This window comes from Echinococcus granulosus (genome assembly GCF_000524195.1).
Source record: "Echinococcus granulosus chromosome Unknown EG_S00017, whole genome shotgun sequence".
Lineage (NCBI taxonomy): Eukaryota > Metazoa > Platyhelminthes > Cestoda > Cyclophyllidea > Taeniidae > Echinococcus > Echinococcus granulosus.
The window spans coordinates 263,227-288,380 of NW_020170397.1; the positions used below are offsets into that span (position 1 = coordinate 263,227).

Consider the following 25,154-nt stretch of genomic DNA (forward strand, 5'->3'; position numbering starts at 1 on the left):
GTAAGCTCTATTAGTCGTACTCGGCTTTCTTAAAAACCAGAAGACTGTATGCAGCCTCCATCATAAAGATGAAACAACAGCGGCAGGCTTCCTGGGAGGCTCTTCACTCATTGAAAGAGCCACTTGTTGTTAGTCTTTTCCTTTGAGTCCCGCCATTGCCGACTTCTCAGTGTTTATGGTTTGGCAAGTGAACAATTCCGTCAATCCTCTGCCACAAGCCGTTTAATGACATGCAGCCGCTCATTGGTAAGTCATTTGAGTGCACTGTCAACGTTTAATGATCACCACAATTGCGTCTGCCATTGACACTCGTGAATGTGGAGGCTCTCAGCCACCCCCATGGACATTCATCGTGGAATGCGTGCCGCCGTCGTGTAACATAGAAACCGGTGATTTTCAGAGGTTATTGCGCTAGGTGGATTAAATCTTACCGACTAATTCTTCCACATCAAGGCTCTTCAAGCACTGCGTAAGGCTTGAAACAGGTACGCAGCTGTAGGCTTGGAGAATTGTGTCAAATAAATGGCTAGTTCGTCTTTAAATGTGTCTGGTAGGCTGCTTTTTCATTCAGAACTGTCGAATTCCCCATACATCTGCTAAAAAGGCGTGAATATCGGTCTATTTTATAATTATTGTCTCTGAAGTGTTGTTGCATGTCAGTTGAAAATGAGGCGATCCTCTGATGGAATTAATGGCCTTGAATTGTGCACCCTCTCGAATTTGGCCTTGATAAGGTCTTGTACCTCCTCCGATTGGTCCACCGCCAATCGCGCAAGATTTGTATCCACCTACAGGACTCTGAGGTGTGTAGAGGGTCTGGCGTGACGCAAAAGCAGGCGCGCGTGTTACGCCCTGCCGTGTGGTTATTTCTACCTCCAGTCTCTTACGCCTCGTGTCAGTCGTCATGGCACAGGCGGATGGAAAGGTGGAGTTGAACGAGGCGGAGATTGCTTCCGCTCCCATGGTTACTTTACGTAATGCAGCTTTCAAATTCGCCTTCGATAAGGGCTGCTTCGCCTCCCCTTTGTCGTCCACAACCATGGAGTCACCGAGGTACATGGCAAGGTATACAGAACCGCCATTGCGCTATGAGTGGATATCCCGTGTTGTCAGCAGCGGTTCCCGTCTGGACAGGGAAGGATGTTATCCATCTGGTTTGTTTAAATTTGTGGTTACTATGGCAAAGCCGAATTCAGCACCATCAGATATGCATGTAGAACAAGTGTTTATTTAAATAGGGATGCTTTTTGTCGTTTTTTTTTTTGTTTTGGTAATGGAACTAGGGGGATATCTCACATTCTAGAAGATTGAGCAGAGAAAGACGTCTTGTGTTGTGAGGGTTTCACAATTGAGGTTTTTGAGGCGGTAGGTATCCGTGTTGAACTCCTGCTCGGGAATCGACGATGGCGACGCCGTGTGATCTGATCGCCCGTCACCTCAAAGGCGTCATCATAGCTCTTCAAGCTGAATTGCCTTAGCTATACACGTTTGTACGTCGGTGATCGCGAAAACTCTCTCCGTCTACTGACTAGTACACAAGACACTGCAGCAAAAATAAGCGCTTCCTGAATCGGACATAAATTATGCCATTCCTGGGCCTGATGATTGAATGAGTAGATCCTAAGTCTTTATCGTGAATACCTTTGAAATTGTGGTACCAAAGTGTGGTGATGTAGCTATTATTTGGCAGAATACTGAACCCCCGTAGGCTGTATTTCCAATCGGTGATTTTGTGCCTAGAACGGGTCAGAATCCTCTCTGTTTTTCTGTAGGCTAACAGTATGCCTTTCTTCGCCTCTCGTTTACTGTAATTCGCTTGAGTAATCCAACTTCATGCAGAAATTCTCCTCTAACTCCACACGTAGCGGCACCCAACCTCCCCCATCACAAGTGGGAATACAGCGGTGAAATTAGTCACCCTTCGAGCAAAGGAATATTTGGCGGGAATCCAGAGGTGAATTCCTCCCCACAAGGGCAAGACCAATGTCCTTGCTAATCCCACATTTTGGCGAACACATCTGAGATTCCTCATCCGGGAGGAAGGGGGGGGGCGGGATTAGACTACTGACCTGATTTGATGGAAGGTCTGGAGGATGAATTAAGTATGCCGGAGCTTTGTTATCAAAATGAGCTAGAATAGAGGCAATGCATGGAAACAATAACCCCTGAGGATCACACGTGGATTATGAATCTTGGGTCGACGTCGCCTGAGAATTTTACTCCAACTCCGGAGCTTGCAGCCCAGATAAAACACAGGAGGTAAATGTGATGGACATACCTCTCGGTCCTATTATAAGACTTGCTCCTACTTAGCTTTTTGTCCGATATTCTGTTTGCATCTGCCAATTGGTCTTCCACTTGTGAGTAGTCGAGATTATCTCTGTAGTATAGAAAACACGCTATCGCGTTTAGCTCATTCTCCCTATCCACTAATTCGTGTCTATTTCGACTGAGACACTCCACTTTCCTGCGATTAAGGGGAAGCTGGTGACTAATATCCTCTCCATTGGGGGACTAAGTCGTTGCGCCTTCGTCGCCTGCATTTTCTGAGTTCTGGGAATCATTGCTAGCCTTTTCAAGCTTTTAGCAGATCCAATGATTCCCCCACCGAATCAGTGAACTTGGTACTTGAAAATGTGTAAAGTATGCACATGGATGAATAAATAATGAGTTTGCTAGATTGTTGGGAAAGAGGGAACACGGTCCATTACCCATCCAACCAAAAAATTATGCTAGAGGGACCCATTCTAAGGATACTGGAAACGAGTAGATGCCATGGTACGTGCATCCCCTGTTCGAGGCTTTTACTTCAGATTTATACGACATGTCAGAAAAGAATAATAGTTGCTTATAAATTGATATGATTTGATAGGATTCGGATTCCGGAGAAAAAAGAGTTAGCGAGACGGAACCAGCTATTGTCGCGGACCTTCGATTATGTCAGCAGCCTTCCAGCTATTCTGCACCCTAGTAAGAGAGCATTTTCCATGCTAGTATTTAAAAAGTGACTTCGGTAATCCCGCCGGTCAAATCGGTGATGAGACCTGACGACAGGGAAGAACAGTGAGGGTTTCGTTGGCTGGAAGGAAGCTCTCAACTGCGGAGTGCTAAAGACCTCTTACATAAAATTCGATTAAAATGCCCGCTTTTGACAAATCCTTTGATTTGCATCGCACTTATAAATTACTAGACGAACTTAACTAGAAGCAACCTCAAGGAAGGGCTCAGTATGACGTCAAACGAGCCAACTCATGCCATTGTCCGGAAGCGGGATACTTTTTTGCCCAATGTTTCATTTCGACTGAAGCAACCGCAAAAAGGGATGACCATGCAAATTTTATTTTCCTTTAAAACACCGTGTAACTGCTGGCAGCCCACTTTAAATTCACACGTCTCCGATACGATTTGGCTTGTAAATAACACTTCGTCCGGAAACTTCGACCAAACCCATAAGAGTCATAGTCACAAATATGCAAAATTATTCATTTGATGAGGTCACCATCCCAATTTCTACCCCGTCGTGCTGTCAATTGGAGTTTACTGAAGCAAGAGTTAGGATGGAAGAAGAAGACGGGTATTTACGGAAGGTGTCGAAGACAGCGCCTTAAAGATGTGAGCTTTAAAAGGGGTTGATACATATTTCGATGAACTTGATTAATTCAACGTCATTTATGATTCCGTTCGGCTGCAGAAAATGTTTGCCGACTAGTGAGGAACCAGCGAACTAATCCTCGAAAATTGGTTGCCTAATGTAAGTTTAATACAACTATTGTTTATCTCTCGGTTATGGCAAGGAGCCACTTTTATCATGACCATTGTACCACGCTGATTGAGCAGGCATCTGAGCACCGCCAGCAGGCCAAATGCCCACTCTTTCAAATGTACAAATTCTGCCCCAGTACTGTCTTATTTCGAATTCAGGGAAGTCTCAGGACGTTACATAAGGCTCGCAGAAATAAGAAATACCGAAACATGTTTTACTACTAAAGACAAAATTTAACTCAAAAACTAAACTTACAAAAATAAATGAGAGTAAATTCAGGCGTTCAACTACCTTGTTTCTGCATTTATCACAAAGTGACAGACTTGCAACAGCTAAACATATTGACGTCTATGCACAAAGTACGCAGTGTTAGGGTAAAAAATAACGTTGCGAAATCATTTCTGTATTTTGCAAAACTAGAAGAGGGAGATAATTTATTATTAAACGATCGATTTAGGAAACCAAGATTTAATTTTCATTTATTTTTTGTTTATTTTAGGCAAAACATACAAATTTTTTGTGTAGTGCTTAATTTTTTTCCTACACTTTTTTATTTTTAATTTTGGAGTGTTTGTTTTCATTTATTTGATTGCAACTGAACGGCCTTAAACGACTTGTTGATGCGTAACGAGCTCACTTCAGACTTTTAGGAGGCGGCAACAAACATCTTGTCTATGGCTCTTAGTCGTTGTCATAGAGGCATTTGCATTAACTTCTGTCTGCAACTCCTTGTTAATTTTTTGATCACGTTTAGGGGTTTTTGCTCAAAAGTCATTTGTTCCGCACATATTTATAGCGGTTCTAGCGTTCATCGTCTTTACAAACTAGACAGAATTATTTCCCCTTTTGTTTTCTCTTTGCACAGTATTTGTTGTTTTGTTTCTGAAGACTGCTATTTTTTGTTCGTTTTTACTATTTTTGGGAAAAATTCCCCCTAACTTTCTTACCTCTCTGGTCTATGTTATAAACTTTTACGCCGTCTTTGTCAGCATGAATTTTTATCCTAGGTAAATACCCCTGAAATTTAACTATTTTTTATTAAAGCTAAATGCTTTGCCATCATACATAGGTGTGTTACGGAATTTACTCTTTCCAAAAATGGAACCAGTATACAAACTTGGTGAAAATGGTCTGGAAGTTCCAATGGAACTTCATAGAATAAATCGCTCAAGGCTTTGCCAGCGACTCCAAGAACTTTGGTCAGCTGGTGTGGCTCCAACAAAGACTCTGAATGGAGTTTATGTCCTCCTTCAGGGTGGTTCCTTGGCATTTCATGGAGGATCTGATGTGGAGTATGTCTTCCGTCAGGTAATAATATGCTCATTTTGATTTTATTATAACGTACCCTAAAGGAGTCGTATTTTCACTGGACATTTGGAGGCCAAGAACCATACTGGTATGGCGCTATTGAAATCGCCTCTCAACGCTCTATCTTATTTGTTCCACAAGCATCGGAAGATGAATCCGTGTTCATGGGAGAAATTCCGTCCTTGAATGACGTAATAACGAGATATGGCGTGGATGAAGCGCACTACACTCAAGACGTAAATATTCGGATCACTGTTTTGTGTACTGTTTTCATTGAATAGATTTTAACCGCTTATTGATGCAGCTAGCAATTTAGGTGATCCAAATACATCCTAGGTGTCGTGAGCAGACAAAATGATTTATTTAATCTTGGATTCTACACTTTTGACCTTTAGATTGAGAAGTATTTTCTTCAGAAGAATCCAAGCTTGCTACTGACTTTGGTAAGTTTAAGTCCCCAAATATTTTACAGGATTTGTTTTACTTGGTACGGCTATTTAATGATCCAAACTTTATTGCACAGCGCGGACTTAATACGATCAGTGGTGATAACACTTCGGAAGCGTTGTTTGATGGAATCGAAAAGTAGGTTAACCCCCCAATTTTTTTGGTTTATGGGTTTCCCTCATCACATCTTGGTTACTTTTATCCAAAAGCGGATTCTGACTTGAATGGTGCCCCGTGCTGCCATTGGCTAAAGTTTGCAAAAGCGTGAACTGATCCTCTGAGCAGGCGTCTTTGTTTGCTAACGCTTGCTAGGAAACAGTCTGCCGGCTAGCTAGTGGAGAGAGTTGGAGACTGCGTGCGTGTGTGGATGTCGATGACCTAGGTCATTAGTTTCCGAATCAAACAACTCTGTTTAATGCGAACCATTCAGGATGGACTGAACGAGAGCACATTCATCTTGAAGGCTCGGGAATTAGGCATCAAAATCGAACAGGACTTATTCCTCCCGGTGTTATCTAAATATGGCCACACAAATATGAAAATTGCACTCGTAAATCAATTTCCTTTTTCCATTTTTCTAATGAGTCTTGTGTGTGGTGTATTTTAGATTCAAAACTGACAACAGCATTCTCCATCACGAGATGGCCGAATGGTAGGTCAAATTAACATAGAGTAGAACCCGATATTCTCCTACTTCTATATTTGCTAAGGATTCTTCCTCATAGTCCATTTTATGTCTTGCACTTGGCAGTTAACAATGCTTTAGCATTCCAAATTTGTACATTTCCATGAAAAGTTTATCTTGGCCGTCTTTCCTTTCACAAAAAGCAGAACTTATGTTTACTATGCTGGTGTAAACAAAAGTAAATGCTAGTTTTACCAAATTGCTGTTTACCCTGAGACTTGTCTTTTGTAAATACTTCGCTACCAAAGACCACCTGGTGGGCACTTTAATTAATAGCACTTCTACGGCCTTTTCAGCAAGTACATTTCTTTCACTCATTTTTTACGTTGCCATGATCCAACCTTTCAATCCTAAAGGCATCACTAATTGATTGTACACAGAACTTTCAATACGGCCAAAGTAGGGACTTCAGCATGTGTGTGGCCACCTTGTCAAAGTGTTTCCCTCTTCCACCCCCCCCCCCCACCCATATTTTTACTTGATTTGCAGTTCATTGTGTCTTTGATGTTACCGACTAGGCCTACGTCTGTCACTTTATAATAATCAACCATATATCTAAGTAACTGCATTGCTATAGCCGCCTGATTAAGACCCCAATGGAGTTGGAGGTGATGCGCTACGCGGTGTCAGTGAGCTCAGCAGCACATCGCCACGTTATGCGGAAGGTGAAACCTGGCATGTTTCAATTCCAGGTGGAGAGTCTATTTCGCCACTACTGCTACGTCAACGGCGGCTGTCGTCACCTCTCCTACCCTTGCATTGCTGCCACGTAGGTGCCTCCTCCCTCTAATCCTTTAGGCAATACTAAAATTGGGTCGCGTAAAGTGGCATCCGAGCCTCCTGATTTGACTGAACTCAGAGGTCCGATGTTTTTGGCAATAAATAACAGTCAAACTACTATATGCTCCATGAATATTTAGCCTCTGCAAATCACGCAAAGTTAGATCGAAACAACCGCCAAGAACTTGTCTGTCACGCGTCCATTCCTTTCCATGAAGAATGGCTCACGTTAATTGCACATTTTTATCCCTATGAAAGCTCTTGCTTACCGGCTTTTGGTAGAGGTCGTGACGGGGCCACCATCTACTACGGCTACCCCACTTCTCCTAACGACAATCAGATCCACGATGGAGAAATGTGCCTCTTTGATATGGGTGCAGAGTACTACTGCTATTGCTCTGACATAACCTGCTCCTTCCCTGTCAACGGGAAGTTCACGTCTGACCAGCGATTCATCTACGAGTCTGTTTTGGCTGCCGTCCGGTTAGTCAAGAATGACTAGCACCTTAGTCGAATGATGCTGCTGTAAATATTCTGTCTGTTGTTTCTAGAGTAGTCATAAGCCATCTTCAGCCCGGTGTAAGTTGGATAGAGATGCACAAATTGGCCGAACGGACACTCCTGGAACATCTAAAAGCGGGTGGTTTGTTGCAAGGCGACATTGAGGCCATGATGTCCGCCCACCTCGGTGCCACCTTTACGCCACGCGGCTTGGGCCACCTCATCGGCTGCGATGTTCATGATGTCGGAGGATACAACAAGGTGAGCATAACTACACAACCGCATAGTTTAGGGACACAAAGCCTTGCTCATAGAATTACCTGCATTTTGTGCGTAACAACAAGCTAATGTTATCAATTTACCATTATTTAATTTAAAAGGGTGCACCCCCGAGACCGACAGAACCAGGTCTCAGGAACCTGCGTACCGCACGACGCCTCATGCCCAACATGGTACTGACTGTTGAACCAGGCTGTTACTTCATAAAGGAGCTGATCGACCAAGCCAAGTCTACGCCAGAGCTCAGACGATTTCTGGTCCTTGAAGAGATCGAACGATTCGCCAGCTTCGGTGGGGTATGCAAATTTAATTTTATGGAACGCCAACCCACACATATCGTTTAGGTCAGGATTGAGGAAGACGTACTGATAACGGACGAAGGATGTGAGGTACTCTCCGACGTCCCACGGACAGTGGAAGAGATAGAAGATTGGATGTCTCGAGAAACGACCGAATACGACTCCTTGATGTAACCAACGCACTTCTAGTAGCTTAAAATAAATAACCACTGAGGTAATTTACTTGCTGATATTCAAGGGCAAATCCCACCACCGCCAAAGGCACCAGACCACAAGCGATCAACATCTACTGACCATAACCAAATGCCAAAAATGTCAAAGGACGCTGTACTCTTAATCAACGAGCAGCATAATAATTGGGGTGATTAAAGGCTTGGTAAGGTATTCACCAGCACGTAGTGACCGAGGGGCCAACTTTGGAACTTCCAGCAACAGTAGACATAACGGTTAAACAGCAGTCATTCTAGGCCAACCATCTCAACAAAACCACAGGAAACCATTCACAAAGATGTACTTTATTGCAAAATTGCGGATTACGCAGTTTTCTTCTTTGGTCGCATGTTCTTGATCATCTGGAGTGTTGTCTTCCTCATGCGATAATTGCTAATGATTCTATTTCGCTATATGAGAAAAGATAGAAGAAATCAGTTAAAATAGTCAACTTGAAGAAGATTAAGACAAAGGAAACGAGTCTCCATGCTATCGCAGAACACAATGTTAAAAAGGTACGGAGGCATACCGTTTTTCTCGCTACCATGACTTGGAACCTTTGAAAGTCAGTGAGGCCCGCACGGATACGCTTTTTCTCCAGCTTGCGAGCCCACATCGACTTCTTCCAAAGCTCACCAATCTTCTGCCTGCGCCAATTATCCTCGACCCCAAGAGTGCCACAGTTCACTGGAATCTTCATAACAAACTTTGTTAAATGAAGCCTTTTAATATTGACGGGACGGCGAGGAACACCCGAACAAGGTCCATCGATAAGGACGCGATTCTGGTCGATAATGTCCACAATAACGGCAATTTTCCTAGCGTAAGCTCCGTGAGTTATAAACACAACACGGCCACGTTCAACGAATCTGGTATAGTGAACCATCAGTAAACTAAAGAGAGAAATTAGAAAAGCATGAGCAAACCCTCGAAACAAAGTGCCCCGCAAGACCACAAATTCAAACAAATTGGCAGGACTAAATTTTGCCCACCTCCCTTAATTATTTCAAATAGAAGAGTATTTAAAATATTCAAAAATTTTGCAAGTAACCGAGGTGCTTAACGGTTGGTGATCTTTCCATTAGATCAAATCAAAATCACCACAGAGGGGGGCTCTGTCTTATTTGTCCGCTTGTTCCTGAAGAAAATATAGGAATCAAAGAGTCACTGATTGGATAGTTTATATACAAACTCAAAACCCTAATAGTGCACTAGAAGTCCGCTTGTCACGATACATGCTGAAGCATCTTCGAGTTTGGAACATAAGTTTATTTCAGGTGCGTAAAATGATCACCAGGAAAAAAAGTGACCTGTGCCATGCATACATCACTTTAATATTGCAAAAATAGCAAAATGTACCTTTTAAAGCCTTTGGATTTATTTGTCCTCCATGACAAATTTTTTCATTGGGATATTTTAATATCAAACAGTCGACAGTTTAGAACCATGTTTCAGATTTTGGTGCTACGTAGCCAAAAAAATGCACTGCTTGTAGGATGAAACGGTACGCACCTAACAATATTGGTTTGTTTTCTAAAATAATAACAAACCAGTAGCATTTACTTGCTAATAATGCAAATGCCTAACTTTCAAAAAAATGTGATTAAAAAAACCTTTTCAAGGCAGTTAGGGCGTTTTAAACGGGTTAAAGTGCCGATCAAATTTCAAAATAATGAAAGATTTTAATCGATACTTTATTCCCGTCATTTTATAAATAGGTGTGCGAGTTGTTTCTGTGTTTACGCCTTGTGTTTTGGTAGTTCGTGTTTTTCGTAAAATCAATCTCCAAGTTTATTGTGCCGGAATATTTGTCCCACATATATTACTTGCATTTTTAGGATGGCTTCCAGAGGGACGGTGTATTCGAAACGAATAGCATTATTAGCAAGTAGAATCTTCGGAGATACTTCATCCGCCTACCCTCCTCCAAAAGTTGTTCGAGTGATGAGCGAACTGCCTGAAGCAATAAAAATCCGAGATTGGTATCCCCCTCTTGAAGAATATTCTGAAATCCTTGCCACCTTGCGTCAGGTTGGTCTTTTCCGAGATGAGCATGCCGACTTCAGAGATGAAATGGATCGTCTACGGGCTCTTAGAGGCAAAAAGAAGTGGGTCAAGGGCAAGAGGATTGACTATTTTCCTTGATGCATCTGAAAAAAAAACTGTGAATAAATATTGACTTTTGTAAGTAAGTTGTGTTTGTTTTGTCTCATGTTAATGAAGTTGTTTTATTGAAAAATGTATTAATTGTGGCCATGGTTGCTGCGTTTTTATCGCTCTTCGTGTTTTCGCGCCCCTTCGACATCACATTTTACCCAAATCTGAAGTTTTATTACTTATTAGTTGCGTGGTACAAAATTATCCACAGCTCCTTATTGCTTCTGAAAATCTCAAGCGTGACTGTCTTGACTTCGGTAAAAACCTTTATTCTTGAAAATGAAGGATTGAAATTTGCTTTTGATTTGTCAATAATTCGAGCCTAACTTACCGGTACCAACTTTCAGTAGTGTTTTCTGTGAGTGATTATGTGGGCTTATTGCATTTAATTTTGTACGAATAAAACTAGATTCAAAGGTAAACCCCAAGCTCTTTTTTTGGACACCGATTAAGTCCGATAACTACATGTGAGCCGCGTTAAACCCCTACCTTGTTGAAATTAATGACGTCCTCGTTGTTCTTCTCGAAGTTGCCGTTTGACGTATGGTCATCTGTATCAGTGATATTGAGTATTAATTTATTTGGAATCGTTAAATGGGTAATTGATCAGGTAGTTTGTAATTGAATCCTTTAATCGCTTTATTGTAGAAAGCCTTCAACTGTCAAATAGTAGTTACTGTGGCAAGGGGATAAATATTTGACGTTGACCGCATGGTATGCTATTATTTCGCAATGAATGCATTTGTTTGGTCAAATAGGCCTAAAGATCGGCAATTTAGGTTGCCCAAGGAGATGGAGGAGAAATGAAGAGTAGTCGTCCATGCTCTATTGCGCTCATCCTTAGTCCTCTCTTGATGAGTGGCTGTACCACGAATTGACATGTCAGCCGGTAGAGTTTACCTTAGTTAGTAAGTCCGCGTATGTATCCAGGCCGTAAATACACTTTGACTATTGACTGGATCAGGGGGAGGGGGAGTTTGTATCCGATTCAAGACGAATGTCCCGGGTCTTCAATCAGTGCACTCCGTGAGTGACAATCGGACGTGGTGGCGACCTATTGTTTCATATGTTCACGATATACTGGTACCATTTGGGCAGCCGCATTAGATGGACGATTAACTATTTCCCCGGGATCACAAGTTATTTCGGCCTTGGTACTGGTGAAATTGTAAAAATCATTTATGAGAGTGGGGATCATAGTTGCGTGGTGTAGAAATGGGCAGAAGTCGCTAGCATCGGTGTTTGGTTGACTAGCTTACATGCGTTGTCAATACACAGCGCTTTTTGAAAGAGAAAACACGGTGTATCGATGAAGAGGTTCACGTTTGATGGATTTCTCCTGTCTAATGTCCTATGACCATAAGATGGAGCATAGGCTGGATAAAACGGGTGCCCCAGTTCAGTTAACAATTCTCTAAAAGGAACCTATTTTCCATTCAAAGTAATCAGCCTCTTATCCGACCTGGTAGTGCCTGCCTGAGGGGAAGATATCTTTAAACCATTCAGTGTAGAGCCATGTCAAGGCTTTTTCGTGCAAGTCAGCTTAGTGGATCGTCGTAGTTAGACGTCGTGACCGTGTCCATCTTGTCGAAAAGCTGAGTGAACAGCGACCAGACAGATTCATGCTATCGCCTCGTCTTATTACCTGACTACAGCCGCAGCGTTAGCGGTTTAGTGATGTGCCAAGGGATCACGTTGCCCGGTCGGGTGTCCGAGTTCGATAAAGATGCAGCTGGACCCTGATAACGATGAGGTAGCTTATCGAGGCTAACGTCTGGACTCACGACTTAGTCATGATTCCCCGTAAACGACTGAGTTTTGGAGATATCGTTTATTTACCAGTGTTAAATGTTCAAAGGTTTCAGAGGTCTAGCATCCACACATAAAAAAGAAACCAGATAGAAAGATAATGATAGCATTGAGAGTTTTCTAACGACCCGAAGGATAGCAACTACCTATTTCTGATCAGCAAGGCAGTCTTTCTCCTCACACCCGTCATCTAGTTTGACAGCCTCTTTGGTAATTTTTTGGATGAAAGAGGTAAGGAGCACGCTTCTCCGCCAGTCTGATGAAATCCACCGCGGACATTGGTTCTGCCGATAAGCTCAGTATTTCCTCCTGCCTGACTTTTGGAGTCTTCGCTGACACCGTCATGGTATTCGTCACAATGGCTTGGACGCGGATCCACTTTAATGCCTCACCAAGTGCGCCTCTGCTGGGAACTCCAGCCAGAAGACGTTGTTGCGCGGACGGTAGAGTGACCAGTCTCCACTATGGAAAAAAAATGAGAAATATGGTAGTAAATAAAGTCATCCCCTCCCTTTCTCAATTTCTTCATATTAATAGATACGAAGGGTGTATCAATCACTCGGTCTCTTTCCGCAATTTCTGAAATGTTTTACGTTAGAGATTATCGTTCTCTATAAAGAGGTCGAGTAAGGTATTGCAATCAAAAAAAGTTGTGGAATCCTCTAGAGATAAGAATGAAAAAAGTCATCAGGCAAGAGCAGTTTATCACAAAGGTCGTTTCGTCAGCTTTCAAGAGGTAATTTTAGCATGCCGAATGCCTCATTCTACTATCTCCTGAGTTCATAACTGTCAGGGAATGGGGCAGACAATCAACATAAATCATTGTGTTTGAACAAAACTGTGAGGGAACAAAGCTATATCCATCCTTTTCTACCTTTTAACGTTCTCAATATTGTCACACTAAAGTAGACAGCAGGGATGGAAGAGAGGAAAGATACAACGCACCAAATCGCAGGTGAGAGAATGTAAAATCCAAAGTCTTGACGATGGGTTCATGATAAGGTTGGTAGACTCGACCGTCGAGACGAGAAGTGGGTGACACTTGGATGCAACAATCCTTCCACTTGCCCACCGCATCTATTAGGATGTTGCTTAGATGGAGATTTCGATGTTCAAACTTCAGCTGCCTCCCGCCAACAGCCAACGCAAGAGCGTCCTAAGTAGGGATAAGCAATCATGTTTGTGCACAAGGATGCTACGAAAAAAGGAAGGATAATGTGCAAACTACCTAAAGAAAAGAGTGGAATAAGGATGGCGACAGGTGTGCAACATGCGATGATGCGATAAACCGGAGGCCCACACAGCTCACACTCCATTACAGCCCGCAGCTGTGTCCAGGAGGGCTCAGCGTCTGGAAATAAAATAGGATAAATGTCACCAAGTAAAACTTTAGTCTACGTTAAAAGGCAAATCGTAGCCCCTAACTAAAAATTGGCCAAGATTTTCATCCCTTTAGCGCCTTTTCTTGTGCAAAATGTAGCGCCACTTTTCAAGGCAGTCCCCCATTTTAATAGGCAGACAAATGCGTGCTAATGTTTAAACATTGTTACATCAGTCTGATGTCTACCGGTGGAAAAACAAATCAATTTTTGGTGGATAAAACTTTGAACCCTCATGTAAAAATAACCATCTAGAAGTAACAATTGCCAAAGCATCATAAAAGACACCCTTCGAATGTTTATAAAACAATTTTACAATCATAGAAAATGTATTTGTGCCGAGCCCTTCTAATACAAGTAGGTGCATATTCCTGCACAACGTGGACACGGGTCGTGCTCCCAAAGTTGCTCGTGCTGCAATCGGACCCGTGCGCCTTGGCAAGTATAGACACTTGGCAGGCGGCAACGAAGTCAGGCAGTGCTTGAGGGCTTTTATCACATTTGTCTCAGACAAGTTATTGTACAAGCTGGAATCACCCTGAGAAGTACATTTTTGCGTTAACAACCGAATGCCTCGCAAAGTGCGCCGTCACCCAGCTTCTCAAAGTTTCTTGAATGACTGGGGATGAGAGAGAATACTTTTGAGATTTTGCTATCCCTTTAGTTCATTTTCCTAATGGCAACTAAACTGCAACTTACTTGATCGCAGAAATATCTTAAAACTTCATTTTCATCCATGGTCCGCATCTCTGTAGATCTGGAGCAGTCCACAACAGTTAAACTCAGCACACTTGCAGGATCAGGTAAAGTGATCTGAATTTTGTGAAATAATACTTAAAGTTAATGCAAAAATAACGTAAAACTAAAGGGATTTCTGAGAATTAGTCATGCGTATACAGCTCTCCCGATGGCCGCAAGAAGGCAAGTTCCTTATTCTGCGCTGGTCAAGGTTAAGTCTCGCATGATGATGGTGTTAAACAATTTTGCTGTGTTCTACACAATTGTAAATCAACTTAGTTTAATTCTAATTTAGCTTTAGGTTGTTTTTAACACTTTTGAAGTTCGGATTTTTGCAACTAAACTAAATTCCGACTGTACTAAATCGCCGAACTACACGGTTTTCCATATTCTACGCATGTTTAATTTTTATCTATATATGGTTTTGGTTTTGGCTAAGATTTTTTCATAGGGTAAATCTGCTAGGGAAAAATATCTTACGTTGTTGAAATGTAGGATTATCCAAACTATTAATTTAGCGTCCCGAGTTTTCCCTGAAGACGAATGAAGATACAATACTCGGGCAGAATATATATTCAGCGCAGAGAAGGTGTTTGGGCTTTTGGAATGGCCTAAAGACCAGCCCACTCGGCGTGGTACAAGAAGGCATATTGAAAAGTTAAAAAGTGGCACCTCACTAATACCGAGGGATAAACCACCATCATATTACATTAATGCTTTGTGGGTAAATAGCCTTTGTCTCCCACTTGCTCTAATCGGCTCGTTAACTGCTTAAGTGTGGCATTTGGGCAAATCTCTGCTGCAATTTTGTTAATTATTTCCTTCCTGCAGTTCTTATGTTATAAGGAAAATCGGTAAATTCCTCTTATTTCTGTTGTCACCTTTATCTTTGTTAAGGCTTTTTTGCACAGCGCTATTACCAAAAGTTATTTGTAGCAGTATCGTAGCATTCGATTACCTTATTTAACTTTGCTGCTTGGCCATCTAGTCTTTTTACTAGATTTTCACTTATTGTGTATTCCAGTGACGTGTACGTTTTTTAATGACTTTGACGACTTTAGAAAGGGCCTCAAAGTGCTTCGGATGTATAGCTCTCGACCTCTGGATAACTCACGTATTTAAATATAAATTCCCATTTTTTGCATTCATTTTTAACTATTCTTTGTTAAACGTCCGTCATTAACAGTGCTATAAATTTGACTATAGAATTCCGGTAGACCTACTTTTACCAACGCCCTAATTGATTCCGTTGATTCAGCTACTTTATTTATTTTCCGAATTTTGCAAATCCTTTCCCTCCGACTTTGCTAATTTCGACGGTTAAATATTATTTCAGTTTTCATTAATCTACTATAAAATACCAAGTAGCATGATTAAACCTCCTTATGAGTACTATATTAAATGCGCAGTACAAATTACAGCATACTAGACTGCCCAAGTTATCACTTTTGATGGTTAAAACCGTACCGCTCTATGGCCACAGAAATCATTTCTTTGTCTCCACTTTTCACAGGATCTAGTAGATTATTCCTCCCTCAATTTACAGCTCCTCAAGATGGCTAATTTCTCTAGTTAAAACACTTAAAAGTGAATTTTACCACAATCAGCCAAATCACACAAACTGTTTCTCCAAAATACCAATAAAGTTATTTTCTTCTGGCCTTGGGGTTACTTCAAAAGTCGTGGCTGTTTGAAGTCCGCTACGGCTCCTCCCCACACGGTTACATCACCACCACGCCTGCACACCGCGGCACGTGCGCGCTTGGACACTTGGCTGGCCAATCAGACAACGCACTCGGCCATCGATTGCACGCACATCAGAAGCCAAATATGGTCTATGTTGTGCGGGCAGCGTCTGTGGGAGAGAACGTGGAATTGCAGGCGGTTGACCGAATGAAAATAGGATTGCAGACGATGACTGGATGAATGGATGTGTATGTGTGCATGCGGAAGTGCCTTGGTGCTAATTTTTGTAGCCTTATAATACCAAAAAACCACTTAGTCCCCAAAATCTCCTTTAAAGGGAAATCTTCATATTATTTGAGCACACAAATAATTGGTAAATGTAAAGGGTTTCTTCTGACCTTGACAAAAAATTAGCCACACTGGCCAAGTCATCAAGCCCTCCATGCGGAAGCCTGACTGAATGGGCGCTTGAAAGACGCGCCTATGTTTTAGGGGGGTATCGATCGCTTTGAAGAAAATCGATGACTGCTGCTCAGCTGAGGGGAGCATTGGAAAATCGATTTTTTGGAAAAAAACAATATTATGAACGTCTTTTGGCAGCAGAAAATTTTGGCAATGCATTCACAAGTAATTTTTTTGTGAATCCTCTGACAATATTTAAGTAAGATGATTTGGCCAATTTCAAATATGTCAGTTGTCAAGTTGTTTTAACCGTGCAACTTGACAAATTTCAGTCGATGTTGATTAAGTGACATGGCCTTATAATAAAGGCTAAAAATGGATTGTTGCCATGTCATGTCACAGTGGTAGAACAGAGAGCGGTAATTACGAGTTAGTCATTTTTAATTGGAGTGAGTCAGCGCTGCGGCTCTCGTCTAGTTTTAGAATGCTACCGTGAGGTGTTGCTGCCCTCTCTCGCCTCTTCCGTTCCGATCACACATAACTAATTTAATGCAAGAAGGCGTGTAAGTGCGAAAGGTGCCTTTTTCATTTGGCAGTTAGCCTCAAAATTAATCGGCCCCCACGTATATCAACTCATCAACCAATCGTAGCATGGGCATGTTGCCTTGCCTTCAGCATTCCATCTACTGGACAAGTGGGTATTCTAGTTGAAAACTCCAATTCGCATTAGAAGTCAAGGACAAATTATATTTTCCACGAATTGCAAATATAAACATCAATTCTAAGAAGTCATTTGCCAGATTGTTAGCGTTCGTTTCTTTTTCCGAACTGTAGATCGTCCCTGGGCAAAAGAAATGATTTTTGAATTCATTCTCAATACTAAATATTTGGTATTTATGGCAACGCTTCTCGAGTCTTTCCTGAAGACAAAAGAAGATGTAATACTAGGCCAGAAAGTGCATTGCCGGTGTAGAGGGCCGCCCGGCGACCTTGCTGCCCAGTGGAAGCACAAAGGCAGAAGACCAAGTGCCCGCGAAACCAAAACGAAGGATTAAACAAACAATCGAAGCATTAAAATAATAAAATGAGCTAAAATTTCCGATTATTTCTAGACTGAAGGCAGAAAATACCACGGCTTTAAGTCACCAATCCGGTAACTAATATGGATGGTTTCAGTAGTACTTCAGAGATCACAGGCTTCATTGCGGAATACTTAATTAATGAAAGCATTGGTCATTTACTTCTTCCTGATCATCGATAATTCGTTTTAGTTTTAACTGCTGCTCTTAAAGTTGTTGGACGGATTCCCTGGGACACCATTTCAGTAGTATGTGACGTCGTAGAGATACGTCCCAGATCCTTGAGCCTACACACAACTGCAGCACTGTACATTGACTTTTACTTGCAGAATCTGCCTTGTTATTATGCATTACTGCCTCCCAGGAGTTACAAAGTGCAACTACTTACCACCCATCAAAAACCACAACCATCATTTCGCCTGACTTGGGACCCAATTGAGGAATCAGTGGGTGGTTCGGTGGGATTCCTCGCTCCGGGGTTGAACTGACACGCACACATCGGCGTGCAGTCCAGTGGCAGCGCGTGGTGTAAACGTGACCGCTGGTTCGGGCAGGGTCTCCCTCGCCCTTGCAGCAACACGTAAGCTTCAACTTGGTTGCCCATGCTGATTGGCTGACGTCTGGGCGTGTTGGTCTATATTTAACCCATTAGCCGTCTAACCTAGGTGTTATCACTTTATGGGGATAGGGTGCATTCAAGGCATGTTTTCACGATAAATGGAGGAAAAGGTGGCTGGTAATGAAAAAAGACTTTAGGCTGGCAAGTCGATGCCACCTTTATTCAGAATTAAAGACTAAAAGAAATGGTCTTTGTCATGCCCATTTCCAATTGGTTAAAAATAGTAGTAGCCACCACTTTGAATATTGCGGCAAGCTAAATGATATCTTTATTATAAATTGAGTAAGTTGTGCAAAAATGATAAAAAAATTTAACAGAGGAGAGCTTTTTGTACTTACATTTAACCAAACCGAATATGACAACACAAAACTGCTTGCAGGAGCACAGAGTAGGCAAGCCTTCAAAGTCGAATTCGAGACTTTGGGAACAGTTTCCGCCATGATAATAAAGGAGATTGTTAGAGCCCATAAATGGACTAGCCTCTTCGAGGTTAACATCACTTTGGAAGGCTCTTTTGGCCGAGGTGGACTGGTATCCAACCGACAGTGTACTAGGAGTTTTAGCCATTTGAATGGGGTTTGCTTGCGCCCCCCCTAATGCAGCGTGGCAATTTGTCCACAAAGGCGAAAAAAAATTATAACTATGAAGGAATCGTTTATCATCAGCACATAGAATTGGTGGAAGGCTAACAGGATGTTCGACCAAAGTTGGTGAGGGCATAAAGCTTGGAGATTGAAGAGCTCGTATGCGTAGTAGGATGGACTTTTGACACTTCAAAGACTGCACGCTTCAGTTAGTAGAGTATGGTGCTCCAGATTGCATTAGCTAGCAACGACTTCACAAAAACTTTAATTATTTTGATGAAAAACACACAAAAAATCTTTTAAAGTTCGAATTAATATTATTTACAAGACGAAGAAGACGAAGGTAAAAGCGTTTGGCTTTCTTCCAACTTCCTTATCAGTGCCTAACTTGGAGGCTTGGCTCGAGTGATAAGTGGATCTTTCGGATCGGATATAAGATACGCTTGTTTGTTTAATATACGATCGAGCATAAGGTAATAAATTAGGTAGTCAAGCAATCAACTCAGTTTATTGTCATCTGTAAGCACAAGTGAATGAGACTGATTTACCTACAAGCTACCATCACAACTTCCTCTTCTCAGGTGACTGAATAAATCAGTCTCAGCGGGAACATTTAGCAAAAAGAACACTTTGGATTCTTGCAAAACTCGTATCCTCCCGTTATTTTAAAGATGCTACAAACCCCATTAAGATACCAACTTTCTCACTACTGTTCAAAAGATTTACCCTTACATTAATATGCTGCATCTAAAATAGAATATGCCAGAAATAAGCCCATTTACAGTAGCTGGAATCGTTCATCGTAGACCCACTTAGTTAAGTGTTCTTTGACCTGTGCACACCTCCCGATTCCTTTTTCATTATCCCATAAAAGGAGGCCAATCAAATTTTTATCACTCTGTCCAGGAAGCCAGTGCATACTTTCCACAAATAACCCCCACATTTACCCAAACCTATCAATGTATAATTTTTTTCAACAATTGCTACAAGGCCTGCTTGTATGCCAAATTAATTATTTCGCTTGCATGAACTGTATAATTTTCCAATTTCATTGTGGTATTTACTCTTAAATTATGTAAAAACCAAGAGACATTTCGGCTATCAATTTTTACTTCCTGTGAGAGAAAAATAAACTGCAAACTACTTTACTCTTCTGATTTACATAAATAAGCCTTGATATGGGTTGCTATAGTGCTTCGCTTTGCTAATATCTCATTGGCTTAAATTTGGTCGAGCATTAAGAGGAACTTGAGCAGCCGGTAGCCAATAGAATGAGAGGCCTGCGGCCAGCTCGCACTGCAATTGGCCCAAAGCCAAACTCATTTTTAATTGGCTTAATAGAGTTGAGTCAGAGCACGCCAATGATTAATGACATCTTTAGATAAGATTTGGTTTCCAACATCCTTTGAAGATTATTGGCATTTTAGTGGGAAGAAATAAACCATAGATACATTCCTTACTAAACGTGCAATTATTCACATTTTTTGCGAACTATTATGGGAAGGAGGAATGTCCATTCCGCATATCTATCGCTAGTTGTTAGAACACTGGACTAAAAGGCAGGGCGATTTAGTAAAAGTCAGGGCTTTGCGCCCATTTCTCCTTACCACTTGGTTCTTACTCTGGTGCTGCCCTGCTATTTATCTACCTGGGTGGATGAGGTATCTGGTGCTCTCTTCATTAGCTCCTCCATACAGGCACCGTAGACAGTTCGATAAAGAACTTTTCCACATGGTTCACGGCTAGTGTCGCTTTGGATGTTGATAGCATTCCTGTAGAAAACGGGATTAAGGTAGTTGCCGAAAATAGTAGTCTCAAATTCTCCAATTTCCAGCAATATGCCCTTTACCGCTACGTCGGGATATGGCGTTCTGTTATAGAAATCATAACAGTTGTTTTTTAGGACCAGATCTATTTGCCACTGTCAGCATTGTAGTGATGTCTTTTTTGAAGTCGAAAGGATTCGTGGTTCTCGGATAAAATATGTATCGCCGAGATAAGAAGGGCTGTGAGGATACAGGGATGCCCCCGAGGTCACGACGCAGAGCAGGATTACAGTGGCGGAGCCTTAAGTGCCAGCGTAACCACAACGCTGTGTTAAGTAAGTCATTAAATTCTTTTAACCTTTCCCAATTGTGCAAATAAACTTTCTTGTTACCCCCTTTTCAGTCGTGATGCTACTGAATTGCTTTTTCAGCGACTACACTAAGTAATATTAAAATTTACACCCCATTTAGCTGTAAACTGCTACCTAATTCGGTAGTGGTCATGCAAACTAACAGTAGTCATCACGTAAGTGAAAAGAGGCAAGAAATTTCCTCCAAATTCTACTAAATTTATTAGCTAGTCTACACCCCGATAACGGGTAACGTTATGGAATATTTCAAGGTTTCCTTCTTGACATCAGCTGAACATGGAGCTTAAATCAAGGGGGTTTGCAATTTGCCGACTAAACATGTTGATAATGTTAGTATTTCCTTTAATAAATTTTTTTTCTTTCACTGCCAATCTCTACTACTTTTAATGCGGCCAAGGGTAGTAACCATTTCCGACATAGGTGTCTGTGCGTCAGTTTTTCGTTGCTTCTTCTTGGCAAAAGGCATAAGAACAACAGCAAAAACCAACGATTGAGGTAGTTTACAAGTGACAGGACCTATGCATTTCCGCCTGTGTAGCTGTGAAGGCCTACAAGACTCATAAATGACCAAAAGGGATATAGAAGAAGAGGGAAGTGCATACTTGTAATGTTTAGGCAGTCTGTATTTAGTTCGGTAAGGACGTTCAAAATTGCAAAAGATGCCGGTGACCTTATTAGTATCATTGTAAACATGTCTGTTGGTGTCTTTCTCAAAGACACCTCAAAAAGTTGTCAAGTATTCACAGTTGTCACCTCCTGGACGTATGCAAGTTGCGGAGTCTGGTTGAAGCTGGAAGTTTTGCCTGAACAACTCTCTCTCGACGCAGAATTTGACAACTGCTTCCAGTGTTTAAAAGTTAACTGCTTCACTATTTTAGCTATGAGTTTTACGTAAATGAAGATCGGATTTTCTTGCTTAACCCACGTGTCACAAATATGTGACATGTGCTTTTTCACAGAGGCTCCTCCACTCGCGTGCCAAACAGACTGGATGGGATTAAATCAATGAAAAAGATGTAGGATATGCTTAGTCAGAGGAAATTAGGCACATTTTTTCATTATCTTAGTTTCTAGTGCCTGTTTCCCTCGGACACTCTCTGCAATTAAAAAGTATTTTTTTAGTTCTCTCTTAATTCTGTTCTGATGATAAGACACGTTTTGAAGCATCAAAATTCAATTGTCCATGATGGCCTCTGGGTTTTGGAACAATCTACACCCTGTCATAACTTCCGATCATCTTTACCAGGGTCAAGTCGGCACTAAACCTCGCCATTATGGTAACCGTTTCCAAGCCTTAGGTGGCGAGAGTCACTTAGAGGGAGCCTTAAAAGTGGTCTAGCAAACTCCTGCACCCTCTTTCATAGTCTTTTAATTTAAGCTTCTTAACTTCTTGGCATTCCGGCCTCATAATCTCCCGATTGCGCAGTAGCTCATTTATATGGGGCCTTATTCAAGTCCTTTTGGATATGTAGGCATGCCGAGAAATGGGCTTCGCACCGTCCGTAGCTAGAACAATGCGGATGTGACATGGCCAAAATAGGAAACAGTGCCTATTCAATGCCTGGGACTTGCTTATCCCCGAGACAAACACGATTGGCACACGAAATGCGCTGGGTGGAGAACGTGGTGCGGTCCAAGTGATTAACAATGGGTTGCCGACAGTGGTACGCGGAATGCGTAGCTAATTGTAGAAACAGGGAACGGCGCTGTAGAATTACTGATAAAACTAAATAAATTCCATTTTTAAATTGGTCCAAAATGTCAAAAATTTAATCTCGGTAAGAGGTGATACGTGCGACGCCGTCACAATGACCCCGTGACCTTGCTCTGGCAAGGCCGCAGCACCCTTCGGAAGGCGCTGGATGGGTAAAGTGGAGTTGCTGATGATGGGATCTTGCTATTCATTCCAAATTCATCTCTTAGTGTTCAAAATTAGCCTGTCCTTTTAAAGAAGACCTTAGTGGATTGCTCTACTCCACTTCGACTGCTTCAACAGTTACTCAAAAGGCTCTTCATGAATCGGTGACCCGCCCGTATTTAATCGGTCCATCACATCATTTACCCACCCATTGCTCGCCATCATCACGAATCTGTCAACCCGCGTAATCATTCATTTTCGTCCCTTTCATTTGCTCAACCATTCATTCACACAACCGTCACCCTCTATGATCTCTCCAACTAGCCTTTTACCCTAAATTCATTCTCTACTTCTATTATCAACTTATTTACTGCAATTTTCTCCCTTCTCGGACGGCTAGTAGAAGGTGATTTGGAAGTTGAGCTACTGACCAAATCTAAGCGCCCATCACTGCGATACCATGGCAGTTTGATTAATCGGTTTAGGAGATCGTAAATGCGTTGGGGACGCGAAAAAGATGCCTTGTAAAATTGGCTTGGGGTCGAGAACCCAATTAGGTCAACTTAAGGTTTCTCTTTGCTTGCCAGGTAATTAGGTCAGGTGTAACCATCACCTCTACCCCCAAAATCTCAAAACAACATTTTTGGACCTCTCCACCTGACTAGCTGTTAGATTTTCCCACATCTATGGGGTACTCTAATGGGAATGGCACTGCCACTATGCAATCATAAACCACAAACGCAGTACGCGTCTAAAAATTACTTTAAATGTGATTCCTCCCAGCGTCACACATATGTGACACGTGTAGTGGTTCCACCGAAAGCATATCTTCCATGAGTTTTGGCAATTGGCTTACCTTGGTGACTAGTAGCGCAGTTCCATTATTTTTAGAACAATGGATACTAAGGTCCTTTAATCATGTAGTGTTAAATACCCGATCCCACTCCAGCTGGCTGCAGTTAGATTAACCCGTGAAACGGCTTTCAAAAAAAGGAAAAGATTGCTTCCAATTAAGGGGACGGCATTTCAAGCTGGCTGCGATAAAATTAATTATGTTTAAGAGTGCTTTAGAACGCCTGAGTTTTTTTTCCAAAACTTTTTCGCTGTATTTCGTGTCATAACTCTTTCCCTCCGCCACAGGGACCATGGCGACTTCGAAGATGACGTCATTCGTTGGGGTCAAATTGCAGAAGTTGGACCCGGAAAGGAGTGTTCTAAGTGCCGCTTTTTTGAAATGAATTCTTTCGATTCATCAATTTTTGACCGAAAGGGTAAATGATGGCACTTTATTTGGAATGCGAGAAAGCGGAGAAAGCTTTGCAAAAGTCGGAGATTTTTGGCAGAAAAATCACCGACGGTTGAATTATACTGATGGATAAAGCAGTGGTTCTAGGGGAGTCTGGCATTTGACAAAATCAACTTTATCCATGTATAAGTCATTTAAGAATAATACATGAGGAATTTCACACATTTCAGTGCTTTTAACCGGCTTCCTCCCAGCCCCAAATTTCTCACCTGACCCACTTCTGACGATGTTTTCATCTGCTTCTTAAAAAACATCAGATGAACAGCAGTTCAAGTGATTAAAGTACATTTGGTCATCGGTGGTCCAGTGCCCCCCGAGAACCCGGTAATGGAGCCTCGCCTTTGCGTCCACTGGCGGATGATGTGGGCCAGATTTGGGACGCCTTTAAAACAACTATTCCGACTTCCTGGCTATGCCAAAGACTCATTTTGCATCTTGGGTGTGTCTTTCCCTTCCTTCTTCCCCATTTTATGGGAACAAGATTCTAGAGGCTCATTTTAGGGTCATTTTAATAAGCATAAATCCCGCCTTTACATTCTAACTGGTACTCTAGTTTAAATATAATCTTTTACTTTTAATTTCATAATCTCACGAAGATGACATAATTTGATTTCTCTTTCCTCCTAGTAATTTGAGTTAATTTTTAAAATGCAAAAAAGGTTCCCCAACACTTGATGAAATTTTACTGTCACGGATCTACATTTTTTTTCTTCTTTCCTTTAGTAAGTCTTTTTTGCATAAGTTTGAATGTTGCGGGTTGTCACCGCGCATTCGAAGAGTCAATGCTACCAGCTGATTATCGATTTTTGCCCTCTTGGTCGCTGCAAAAGTGATTATGTGATGTGATTTTTAAAAGCTCGCCTACAAGCGTGTGTGCGGAGGTGCGCACGTGCGGGCCAACCATCGACCGTTGGGGGTTTGCGCGCACACTGCCACCGCATTGATTCGCCTCGTCAGTCCTGCACACACGTTCGCACCGCAGGCACACAGCGAACCAATGGGAGACCGTGGACATTGCAGTATTGTTGGTCAGGCGGGTTCATTGCCACGGGCCGCCTATGCAGAGGTATAAAACCCTGCTCCCATCCTCCCGATGTGTAGACGCGCGGTTGGCAAGCCTCGGATACT

General features: G+C 42.0%; 4 protein-coding genes across 4 annotated transcripts; 2 read left to right on the forward strand and 2 right to left on the reverse strand. All coding sequences in view use genetic code 11, as the record gives it.

Moving 5' to 3' along the window:
- Positions 1–666: 666 nt before the first annotated feature.
- Positions 667–8,236, forward strand: EGR_03297 (Xaa-Pro dipeptidase; the record flags this gene model as incomplete). Its single annotated transcript, XM_024492546.1, has 12 exons — positions 667–803; positions 880–1,154; positions 1,866–1,954; positions 5,018–5,071; positions 5,467–5,514; positions 5,595–5,656; positions 6,126–6,170; positions 6,781–6,972; positions 7,266–7,466; positions 7,535–7,745; positions 7,865–8,059; positions 8,108–8,236. The coding sequence occupies 12 exons, from the start codon at positions 667–669 to the stop codon at positions 8,234–8,236; spliced, it is 1,638 nt and encodes a 545-aa protein (XP_024352947.1).
- A 359-nt stretch (positions 8,237–8,595) lies between these two features.
- On the reverse strand, positions 8,596–9,158 carry EGR_03298 (60S ribosomal protein L14; the record flags this gene model as incomplete). The annotated part of the gene is made up of 2 exons (XM_024492547.1): positions 8,596–8,682; positions 8,802–9,158. The coding sequence occupies 2 exons, from the start codon at positions 9,156–9,158 to the stop codon at positions 8,596–8,598; spliced, it is 444 nt and encodes a 147-aa protein (XP_024352948.1).
- A 953-nt stretch (positions 9,159–10,111) lies between these two features.
- EGR_03299 (28S ribosomal protein S33) lies at positions 10,112–10,417 on the forward strand (the record flags this gene model as incomplete). Its single annotated transcript, XM_024492548.1, has 1 exon — positions 10,112–10,417. One exon carries the CDS (start codon positions 10,112–10,114, stop codon positions 10,415–10,417), a length of 306 nt encoding a protein of 101 aa, XP_024352949.1.
- A 2,007-nt stretch (positions 10,418–12,424) lies between these two features.
- On the reverse strand, positions 12,425–13,315 carry EGR_03300 (hypothetical protein; the record flags this gene model as incomplete). The annotated part of the gene is made up of 2 exons (XM_024492549.1): positions 12,425–12,700; positions 13,184–13,315. The coding sequence occupies 2 exons, from the start codon at positions 13,313–13,315 to the stop codon at positions 12,425–12,427; spliced, it is 408 nt and encodes a 135-aa protein (XP_024352950.1).
- Positions 13,316–25,154: the final 11,839 nt, after the last annotated feature.